Source organism: Pan troglodytes, chromosome 16 (genome assembly GCF_028858775.2).
Source record: "Pan troglodytes isolate AG18354 chromosome 16, NHGRI_mPanTro3-v2.0_pri, whole genome shotgun sequence".
NCBI classification, from domain to species: domain Eukaryota; kingdom Metazoa; phylum Chordata; class Mammalia; order Primates; family Hominidae; genus Pan; species Pan troglodytes.
Window position 1 is genome coordinate 40,741,488 of NC_072414.2, and position 12,325 is coordinate 40,753,812.

Genomic DNA, 12,325 nt, shown 5'->3' on the forward strand with positions numbered 1-12,325 from the left:
GACAGAAAAGGGAGAAAAGCAACAACCTTTTTGTCTCAGTTTTAACTTGACTTTGATGGTAAAAGAGACAACACACATCCTTAAGTTTGCTTGAAAATTTTGTTCCATTTGATATTTGTTTTATCTGTTATGAACTACTGTATTAATATATTTTGATATGGCATTCATTTTCTTGAAAGCTATATTTTTCATTCATTGCATCCTCTCCATTTAAAAAAACTTTTGATTGTCTCAGTTATTTTAATGAGGACTTGTTTTTATATATTGATAAACCATCTTTTGTTTTAATTTCCATGAACAATTTTTAAAACTAGAGAGTTAATAAATTATAAATTATAGTTCCTCACATTTACAGCACCTATGTAACAAATTTAAAATCACTGCTCTATAATCATAGCTTTACCTCAAAGTCCTGAGTGAAGATAGCTCGAAAACGGCAGAAGGTCAAGTATTACTTCTATGACAAATTCCAGATTAGGCATTTCAAAGCCATCCTTTTCTCAGGAATGGAATCTGACCCACCCAACAAAAGCTGTAAACATCTAAATTCTTAGCCAGATTATGTGATTCTGTCTCCATAGACTTATGAGCCTCATTAAGTCACACAGATGATCTTATACTGCTTGCACAATTATAAGCCCTGTAAAAAGACTCCAGGGTTGATTTTATATGTATATATTAATGGTAGGAGAAAGGTGTCATAGTTTCTTGATTTTTATAACAGATTTTATAACTGTTATAAAAATCGAAACATGCTTACAAACGAAAGCATGTAAACATGATTTTCCCATCATTTCTCATCTCCAAATCTGCTATAATTTTTTAATTATATGTTTTCTCCAAGTTATTTTAATTATTTTCTCCAAAAAATCTCAATTAAGTGTGAAGCAGTATTCATGGGAAGTGATCTTGCCCAGTAATTTTTACATTGAAGGCAACTACTCAGTAGCAACATCTTTGTGAGGTCAAGGATAAAAATATCAACTGGGGTGAAGTAGGATGGAGTGAGCTGATCTTTCAGGTCCCTTCTGGCTCTAAAATTCTATACTGTTTCAAATGCAGGACCCAGAAAGTCTAAGCTGTGCCATGCATATCCTACCCAAACCCGAGGAATTAGGCCAGGGATTTGTATTTTATTTTTCCAGTGAGCAACTATGTGATTGCCCAATATAATAATCTAGTTATCATCGAATATGGAACTGAAACTCAAGGTTATTTTTTCTAGTTTATAACTCTCCCAAGTAGGTATTAATACCAAATGCTCAATCCTGGCCTTGAAACTCTTTAATCACAATATTTTGATGGAACTTCACTCTTAAGTCTCAACTCTATTAGACAAACCTTATAATACTGGCTTTTTTTTTTCCTGCCTCTAATCCCAAATGTTGAAATTGGCTAATCACCATGCTCAGAATATCATTCTGGATCTTTCACGCATACCTAATTGCTTTGATCATAAGGTAGCAAGACTTTGGTTTTATTGAAACTTTCATACAAATTAAAACCTGGTCTCAGAGAGTACTTATATAACTAAAAGAATATAATTAATTCTATATGCACATATATAGTACATCCAGAAACTGGGCTTCAGAGTTTTATGCGAGTGAGTCATATTTATTTGCTTGTTTCTATATCAATACCTTTGTACTTGGTTGGCATTTTTTTGCCTAAATGAGACATAAATTTATTGAGGGCAATAAATAGGCTTCCAAACTCTCTACAAGCTTTTAAGAAACTCTTATTATGCATATTTCATGAAGTGGTCAGGCCCAGAAAACAGAATTTTGAAAAAAAAATGTTCAGTTTCTGAAATCTCAGGCCCTTAGAAAGAACAGCATATATTCTTTATTTTATTTTAAGTTCTGGGATACATGTGCTGAACGTGAAGGTTTACTGCATAGGTATACATGTGCCATGGTGGTTTGCTGCACCTATCAACCTGTCATCTAGGTTTTAGGCCCCGCATGCATTAGGTATTTGTCCTAAATATTCTTTAGGAAAAAGATATTTAGAGGCTAAAAGCTTGTCTTGTATTTGTGACACTATGAAGTAGTAAAGTTTTTGGCAACAAAACATGCAAACCTTTGGATTTCGCTACAGAAAGTTTTTTAAACCACTGACAAAAACATAAGACTTACATCTACTAAAATTAAAAACGAAAAAAGGAAAAAACACTATATACAACTTCTATAATCATTCTTGGTGTTCAATACCTTGTCTCACTCTCAGAAACGTACCTTTTTCCATTCTGGGTCAGTGTTTTCTATAAGCAGAGGAAGTGTATCTTGAAATGCTTTCTGTATGCAGCCCTTTAGTTTTTCAAAATATTGCAGAGACATCCATTTTGAAGAACAAGTCGACATGATTTCCAAAAGCTGCTTGTCCTCAGAATCACTGATGTGCTCCTTTTGGATATCACTTAAAAGAACCCCAAGTACAGTCAGGATGTCTTCCTCATACTGATAGATTTCCAGTTGGATCCGCTTGGCTTCCTGCATAGTCCATTCTCTAAGACTCTGGTCTAGACAAGTTTGTAATTCTGTCTCCTTCTGAAGAAGTAGTTCAGTTTTTTGTTTCATAAAGTCTTCTTTAGCTGCTGCAAGCACCTCATTAATTTTATTTCGGTGATCATCTAAAAATTGCCGGTAATCTTGCTCATTTTGTTCTTGGATTCTGTGGATTTCTTCTTGCTTTTCTTTGTTCCATTCACTCCGAGCCTTAGCTAACTCAGCCCTAATGACCACAGGGACTTCTTCGTTCTTTAACTCGAGTTCCCTCTGAAGAGAATGAATCTTCTCTTCCAATTCCTTTCCAGGAAGTATATTTTTCCTCATATTTTCAAGCTCACTCTTCCATTTCTCTTTAGCTTCAGAAACAGCAAATGATACCTAAAGAACATAACAACATGCATTTTAAAAGTCTTTATGATTCTCCTCCTTCGCAAAAAAATTAAGGTAACTATTTGGGTTAACCTCTGAAGCTAGGAAATGTAAAATCAAAATTAAAAGGAAACATGATTTTAGATAAGACATTATTCTAAAAACTATACTTACACTATACTTAAACTGGTCAAAATATATACATAAATATGTGTTTATGTGTATGTATAGACACATAAACACTCACACATATAATTATATAATTAGCCAAAACTAATGTGAGAAAAAATTTCATATTAGTTTTCTTAATACAGATACAATCTCAAATTTTATCTGTGCCCCCAACAAATTAAGTATCTTTTACCTAAAGCAAAAGCGGACTCATAAGGATTTTTTACTATTACTTAGGAATATAGCACACACCTGCATAATTACTTGCTGATAAGTGTAACTGTATTTTAATGCACTTTTAGTGGCTAGAACAGTTCATTAAAGGACAATACCAAACAGAAAAAGTCATTTTTCATTAGTCTAATTTGTTTGTATGACAGAATAATAGAACTAGTGGATCACAGAAAAAAACAGATAGTACATAACTAAAAAGTAATAGCGAAATCAAAAAACCTAAGCTCCAATCCTGACACCAATTTGCAGAGGAAGCCTAGCACAGATGCTTAACAGAACAGAATCTGGAGACAAACTGCTGGAATTAACTTACCAGCTGAAGAACTAAAGGCCCATTCCTCAACTTCTTTGAGCCTCAATTTCCTCATCTATAAAATGGGGATAATTACAATGCCAATTTGATAGCATCCTTTAGGATTAAATGACATAAGGACATAATCCATTTAAAGTACTTAGCCCAGAGCCTGGCAGATGATAAGGACTCAATAAATGTTATGTAGTTTTTACTTTTGGATGCATGGCCTTGCAAAAGTCACTTAATCTCTTTGGCACTAACATCTTCACCTATATAAAGGAGTAGAGTAGATAATGGCCTTGAGTCCCTTTCACTTTTAATATTCCTGACTGAATTCCTAACTGAATTCAAAGAAGGCACAAGGACGCACTAGTGTCAAAAGACAGAATTGGGCATCTCCAAAGGCTTGGCCTAGACAATGGTGGTTACCATTAATCAATACTATATATATGGCTGGGATGATGGGATAGAGTATCTACTAAATAAATTTTCTGCTAAAGGAACCCAGTATCTAAGGTGAGCTTTACAAAAGAATTCACTGCAAAATTCCTTTGCTACCAGCAGAATAATTCAGTAGTGATTTGAAACATGTTTAAATAGTGTTTTTAGAGAAAACAGGTCATGTTGCAATGGATGCCTGGAAGTCATTCCCAGGTGACTCGGATAGAGGTGATGGATTCCACAGAATTTTTATGACCTGCCCAACCTTACCAAAATGTGCATTTTCTCATGTGAAGTTTTACAAAGAGAATTTGACAGCATTCATCAACTCAGTGCTTCCCAAACTTTGCTGCACATTAGAATCACCTGAGCAGCTTTTAAAAATCCTGATGCCCAGGCCAGGGCCCATACAAAACAAAGTTTAAGGGTAGGGGCCAGGCAACAGTATTTTTTAAAGATCCTCAAGTTATTCCAATGTGCAGCAAAGTTTGGGAACCACTGAACCAACTTAACTACTTCTGAATTCTAGAAACTGTCTTCACACTGTCACAGATCTCAACTAATCACTCTAATCTTAAAATAACTCTATAGCCAATGCTATGGAACCGGCCCTTTCTGGACCTCTTTTGGTTTGGAGGAAGGATGCACAACATGTTGACATTATTTTTTGTGGCTGATATAATTATCTGGAATAGTGCTACTTACATCCAAGTGTAGTCCAAAGACCAGCTGGGAGCCTGTTAGAAATGCAAATTCCAGCCAGGTGCGGTGACTCCCACCTGTAATCCCAGCACTTTGGGAGGCCGAGGTGGGCAAGATCATCTGAGATCAGGAGTTCAAGACCAGCCTGGCCAACATGGTGAAACCTCATCTCTACTAAAAATACAAAAATTAGCCAGGCGAGGTAGCGGGCACCTGTAATCCCAGCTACTTGGGAGGCAGAGGCAGGAGAATCGCTTGAACCCAGGAGGTAGAGGTTGCAGTGAGCTGAGATTGTGCCACTGCACTCCAGCCTGGGAAACACAGCAAGACTCCATCTCAAAAAAAAAAAAAAAAAAAAAAAGGCAAATTCCCAGGTAAATTCATTATCTCTAGGAGGAAAGCCCAGATAGCTATGCTTTAACAAACCCTGCAAATGATTCTCAGGCCTTCTGAAGTTTGAGAAGCAACAAAAACACTTTTCTCTCATTTCTATATGTCTGCATTCACAAACATACAGCCTTGTATGTTCTTATGAAAAGATCTCTTGGCCTGTTTTATTTTCTACATTGTACTCAACTTTACTATTCTACTTGACTTCTGAGCTCTGAGACACATATCCTCACAATCATATTGTTTCTTCTCTCTCTCCCTCTTAAATTTCCTTTTAAAATATTTCAGACATACTAAAAAGTATAGATTATAATTTATCATGTTTTATCCATTTTTCTTATTTTTATTATTCCCTTTACTTTTTTACTACAAAAACAAAACATATTTCAACCTATTACTTTATCTTTGCTATTGGATATGTTGCCTCGAAATTGAGTTGTTATTATGGTACAGATCTGAAATCTTCAATTTTCTTTTAATTTTTCTACACTTTTATTTAAAAATGTTTAACTCCTTCATTAACCTAGAGTTTATTGTGATACACGTTGGGTAAACTTAATTTTTCCAAAGTGTTACCTGGCTATCATAAGACTATTATGAAATAATTCCTCATTCCCTTGTTTTAAAACAATTTATTAAGCTTTTATTTATAGTAGGGCCTACCTCTGAAATCTGTATTGCACTGAATTAAAATGAATTCTATTTTTGTGACTCAATACAGTCTGAGTTGTTGCTTTCCAATATATTCCATTATGTGTTAGGGCTTGACTATAATTTTTCCAGAACATTAAAAAACATCTAGTTCTTTTATTTTTCCAAAAAAATTTTATAGAATTATTTTGTCAACTTCAAATACATTCAGTTTGTTGGCATTTTGATTAGAATTGGTTTAAACCAGTAATTAAGTTGGAAGAGTACACATGGTTATAATATCTATATTTTCCAGTCAAGAAACATGACATTTCTGGAAAGGAGAACTGGCTATTTACCAAGAAGAATGTTACAAGACTACTAACACAACAGAGAAAACAATCTTTAAGCATGTGAAAGGATATTGTATAGCTAATAATAAACAAATATATACCTGTTCTCAATTTCATCTAAAGATAGGGCAAGATAGAATGGGAGTTATTAAATAGTTTCTAAGTTATCCTCATAGGAAGATACATTCTTTCTCTAAGAACAACTTGATGATGACAAGAACACTTGCTAGGCTTTGAGCTATTGCTTAACATGTATCAACATGTTTATCCTTCAACAATTCTATGAGTAGGTACAAATTCCAAGGACTGAGATAAGAGAAGGGGTCAGGCAAGACAGCCTCCTGAAGTGTCTTTGCAGAAGAGCTCTTACCCTTTTGTTCACAGAGACTTCATGCTGTTCTTTCCACTTTTTCTGTTCTGCCCTCACAAGTGCTTGATACTCTGCCAGCTCTGGTAGTTCTCCCAGCCATCGCTGACGAGCATTTTGCACAGCTATTTCTACCTGTAGGACATTGCAAAAGAAAGAGGTAAAGGGGAGTATAAAACTTAAAAAAGACCCCATTTTTAAACAGCAATTATGATTTCAGTATTTTATACTGTATATCACTACATAATAAAGTCAAACTGAATGCAAGTACCCTACCTATCCCAAACAGTGGATTCTAATCCTTTTGTTGTAAACTTCCCATAGCATCCCATACAAATGCCACAGAGGAAGTGGGAATCTGTGAATGTTTGATGACCAGTACTATCTTAGAAAGTGTCATACGAGGTACCAATTACCATTTCTAACAACTCCTATTTATCCTGGGAAAAAGGAGAAGGCCTCCTGGAGGACTGCTTGGTGCCAACTGCTGTCTAATCACTACACCCACCACCTTCCTGACTCCTCATGCTCTTCACATGTGCATGAACACACACACTGATCTAGTTTAGAGCCCTACACCTGCGAGCTTTCCTACTGTCGAAAATGAGTTTATACTAAAGAATGAGGGTGATACCTCTGAAGGGAAAAAATTAAGACTTGATTAATTATGAGGGTCATCTGGTTGTAAATCTGCCACTAGTTACCAGAAGATTATGTTAAATAATTTTACCTTATTCCTTTATTTTAAAATACACACAGATATGCAGATATATGTATATATACGTACATACAACACAAAAGCAGGGTTGATATAAGAGGCTGTATTTCTCGTTAAAGTGCTAAATATGTCAATGTGTAAACTCTGTCTACATACAAACTCCAAGGAGTTAAGAAATGGGGAAAAGATAAAGCTCCTGTAGAAATTTATCTACTTAAAAAGTTATTATGAAACATTTCCTTTCTGCTGTATTATGCTATTTAAGATTAATAACTTCATAAATACCAAAGCAGCACCTTTAAACTCAACTTTTTGTCTGTGGAACGTTTTCTTAACTCTTTTGACACCCCCTTCAGTAAACATTTCGGTAAACTAACTGAAGATATCCTTGGCACCATTACATATATTTGCCTGTATTTCCAGACTTTAAAGGTGCCCTGTAAAATCACGTAGAACAATGTAACAAATAAGCAGAATTTCAAGTATTTATCAAAAGTAGAGTGTATTTTCAAAAACTTTACATTGAGTGCTATCTTGTTTAAGAGTTTATAATAAGTAATAAAATTAAAATAACTACATAACGGATGTATCAAAGTCCAAGGAACTCTTGAGGCTAGAAACCCTGTCAGGTAGTCTGTGAGGTCAAAACTTTTTCCAAAATAATATTAAGACACTATCTGTTTTATTGCTGTTCTCTCATGCATAAACAGCACAGTTCTCCAAAAGCTGCATGCTGTGATCATGTCATTGTTCTGACAGTCAGTGGAATGTGTGCCTGGGTATTTTTGTTTTTTAAAAATTTCTCAGATTTTCCAATAGTGTAAATATAAACCACACAAACAGAAGCTCTTTAGAGTCCCCAATTTTTAAAATTCTAAAGGAGTCCTGGGACCAAAAATTTTGAGAATCACTGTAATAGGTAAGAAAGATATAACAGACAACTCATCTTTATTCTGTCACAATAGGCTGTACTTTTCTCAGTATGACATTTCTTTCAAATCAAGTAACTGTGTCAGTTAAAAGCTAGTTTTGTGAGTGCCTCAAAGGAAAGGTATTGGCACCACTTTTGGGCAGCTGATGGGAATGATAGATAAAGTTCCATTTAAGGGCACGCCTGCACATCCAACCGCATCAAGTCTCAACACAATGTTGTTAAATACCTTATGTGCTTAGGTTCACTTATCTATAACCACCTTAGTGGAATATTTTCTATCAAATTAGATATGAAAGATTCATAATTAAACTGTGATTCATTCAGACGTAAAAAGCACCCTCTTTAACCTTGGGCATCTTAATGCTTAGACTAATCTCAAAGGAGCAAATATTTTGTAAACCGAAAGAATATACAGAAAAACCGAGGGGTGGCAGCTTTATGACAGAAATATTATGAAGAAAAATTTAGGAACATGACAGGTTTTCTATCCTAGAAATGCACAAAATCTTAAAAGTATAAAGTTATGAACGAGTTCAATGATAGCATTTTATGGGTTTTCATTAAGAGACAGGCAGTTCCAATAAATTTACTAGAATAAATCTGCCTTTTACCTGTTTGGTAATATTTTCACAATGTTTGAGTTCCAATTCAATTTCGAGTTTCTTCATAGCCCCCTTGATGGCTATGTCCTTCTCTTGTTCTAAGTTTTGCTGGATTGTGCACTTCTGCTCTTCTATCATAATTGCCATCTCTTTCTTGGAAATAACATCACTGGTGGTTACTTGGTCAGTTTGGCTGCCACAATCTGAGGTCTTCTTTTTCATTGCCTTTATAGTTTGATCCAGCTTAGACTGCCACTCCTTTTCAAGCTGTTGAATGAGTTTTTCTTTGATCTGTTTTCAGAAGAAAAATCATAGGAGAAGAACAATTTTCAAATAAGTAAAAACTAGAATTAAAAGCTAGCCAGAAAAGCAACCACAGCTGTGTTTGAAAACCATCTAGATATTGTTGTAGTAATTATAAAAGGTTTAGAAATTTAGTCAATTAAAATACACTCTCAAGTAAAACTTGAAAGTTACTCTTTGAACTTAACTATATGACAAAAATCACATGAAAGATTTAAGTATGTTGTGTAAAGTCAGGATATCTTGCTCTTAATATCCAACCTTCTGGAATCTTTCCTATTGCCACTACAAAGACGGCAGGATTAAAAAAAAAAAAAAAAATTACAGTTAATGTGTTTTGCCATCAACACCATGCTCTCCACAAAGGACTGAGTAAATCTAATTAACGAACCAAAACCTGAACAATCTAAAAAATAGTTTTACTCACTTGAACACATTAGAATCTTATTTGTTATAATGTTAAATTTTACTAAGTAGACTACATTCAAAAGGGAGGCAGTATTATTGGAAGAACATCTTAATGATTTTTCCACTTTAACAGTACAGTGAGGTGGAGCTAAACACAGTCTTAGGCAAAACTATGAAACTGCACAATTTGGTTTTCCCTTTTTCTGTTCACCACCTGGGTATCTGAAGTTCTCCAACTGTTTCCCTGGCTACCAGATCAATAGCAATTAATAGCCATTTTGTAGATAAAAGAATCTAGTTGAGGCCAGGTGCAGTGGCTCATGCCTGTAATCCCAGCACTTTGGGAGGCTGAGGCAGGCAGATCACCTGAGGTCAGGAGTTCAAGACCAGACTGGCCAACATGGCGAAACCCCATCTCTACTAAAAATATAAAAATTAGCTGGGTGTGGTGGCGCTTGCCTGCAATCCCAGCTACTCAGGAGGCTGAGGTAGGAGAATCGCTTGAACTCGGGAGGTGGAGGTTGCAGTGAGCCGAGATCACACCACTGCACTCCAGCCTGGAGACAGAGCGAGGCTCCGTCTCAAAAAAGGAAAAAAAAAATTTAGTTTAAATAAGCTTGAGAATTCTTTTTTGTTTTCATTTCTAAATAAGCTTTTAGGATCATACTTTGTTCCCTAACTTGCTAGGGAACTATTAGCATTTCCTAATCTCATTTGCTATTTAAGTAATAGAGGTAACAAATTATGCGCTTCTGAGACTGCCCATTACTTCTTTGTTTCTAATCCATGATATGGCTTATTTGTTAGTTATAAATATTAGTCTAGAGTTATAATCATTCCACAATATGAAATCAGATCATGGTTTCATTTTGAGGAATCAAAGAAGTGCCCATAAAACTTGTTATATCCTGAGTTGGGTCGAAAAGTCAAGAGGTGGCTAAATTCCTAAAAATAAAACTGGTGTGGTAACTGCTAATAGCTCAATTCCAAAAGGTAAAATGGGTGATTATGTAAGTGCCTGGCAAATAAAAATTACGTATCTGGTTCAGGAAGAATTGTCTTCTGAAGTTAGTACCACATTTTAAAAATGTGGTGACCAGAAAGAAATTTTAATCCACACCTCTTGCTGTTCCTTATCCCAATGTGCTTTTGCTAAGATCACTTCACTTTCAACTTGCTGTTTAATATCAGTTTCTTGATCTTTCAGCCACTTGCTCTTTTCCATCATAAGTGTATCTTGGTACTTTTTTTCAAGTTCCACCTGCAGTTTGCTTACATATTCTTCTCTTTCCTCCAACAGCTGTCTCTTTAAACAAAATTCAAATAAATATCTCTCTACAACACTAACAGTCTCCAAGTTAAAACATATGAACTTGTTGTGCGTGGCTTGGATAGCAAAAAAAATCCCTCTAACTTCTAAAATGCACCTACCTCACTCATATTACAATTGTATAAATAAGCCTTAATGTGCATAGAAATGGCATCAGGAATGGGAATGTTGACCATCTTTGCCTTGTCTGCAAATTCATAGGCTTCACTGATTACTACCCAACCTGAAGGATTCTGTGTATATGACTTTTTCCCCCTTTCTCTCAATGAGCCAGGTTAACATGTGAGGAAAGTTCTGTGTGCTACTAAAAGCTTTAAAACTTGGAATTGAGCTCCTATTTAACCTGCAACCTGACTCAGCAAGTGTTTCAGAAAACAATGCATGAAACATAAAAAAACACCCTTTAACTCTTATTGTTACCTGACTCATATATTCTGTATCCAGGCTAAGTTCCCTACCTAAAGCTAAACTGCAGTAAAATGGCTTATGTCCTGCATGGAAGAGCTACCCCAGAAGAGCCCTCACTTGTTCTAGAGTTTAATAAGATTCTCCCATGTATGTGAAACATTTCCTTTAAAAAAAAAACAAAGGTGTATTTTTGCCTACCTCTGAAAAATGTGAGAAGATTAGACAGTCTCCTAAATATAAAGATGTTTCAGTTCTGACTGGCTTATACTACTAAGGGCTTATATAATTCTCTAGTAAAAAACTAATGAATTCCCAGAGAGGGAAGAAATTAAACTTCTAATGCTTTAAGTACACTGGCCCTTTAAGTGAGGGGTGGGTTTGGAGGAGTAGTGTAACCACAAAAAGATAGCAAAAGGGAGCGTTTTAGGGTGATAAAACTGTTCTGTATCCTGATAAACCTATAAACATGTTGAAGGTTTATAGAACTACACGCCCAGTGGTGGGAGGAAGTCAATTTTACTGTATAACAATTAAAATTTTTTTTTAATTATACTTTAAGTTTTGGGATACACGTGAAAAATTTAACCTCTAAGTTTGGTTTTTTTTGAAGGATCAAATAGCAGTTTAACTTTTCTTCTTGGACTTGTGTACAAACACTCATGAGCCAAAATATCAGTCAATAGCAGATACTAATTGTAACTGACCCATTATATGAGATCAAATTTTATAGTCAAATTGATTCTATTAAAAGTATCAGAAAATATTCCTGGAATGACCTCTTTGAGAAAATTCCTCTTATGTTCTTGCCAATTTTTATACATATAAAAGAATCACACTAGTGATTTCCCTATTTTAATTTTTAAAACATTACTGAAAGCTAAGTCCTCAATTTCAAAGTAATATAAGATCCTTTCTCACTTTTATACTGCCATCCCTACCTAAAACAGCTTCCTTTAGAAGTTCTTTTTCTACTAGATGATATGTATACATGGCACATTTTTCACCATATTAATCTATTCAACAATAATCAAGATATTGAATGAACTGAATTCCTCGCCTGCTCTTTACTATTCTTTTTAAGTGTGTGGTAGTAATAGCTTGCTTTAACATAACTTTTTCAAAAACCTCTGTATAGAACATTTATTTAAGCATTTAAAAAT

The 12,325-nt window shown here is 34.9% G+C and overlaps 1 protein-coding gene across 14 annotated transcripts in view; it reads right to left on the reverse strand.

The window, feature by feature from the left end:
• CEP152 (centrosomal protein 152) overlaps positions 1-12,325 on the reverse strand; it is a 72,955-nt gene that overhangs the window by 15,732 nt on the left and 44,898 nt on the right. For 11 of the 14 annotated variants that reach the window (XM_063794097.1, XM_003952648.5, XM_523070.7 and 8 more), the window contains exons 18-20: positions 8,726-9,007; positions 6,466-6,597; positions 2,238-2,888 (exon numbers count right to left, since the gene is read on the reverse strand). In XM_063794097.1, the coding sequence (XP_063650167.1) occupies positions 2,238-2,888; positions 6,466-6,597; positions 8,726-9,007 (1,065 nt within the window). Of the gene's footprint in view, positions 1-2,237; positions 2,889-6,465; positions 6,598-8,725; positions 9,008-10,547; positions 10,734-12,325 lie in introns of all 14 variants that reach the window. The other 3 variants (XM_063794090.1, XM_063794091.1, XM_063794089.1) reach the window with 1 other exon arrangement.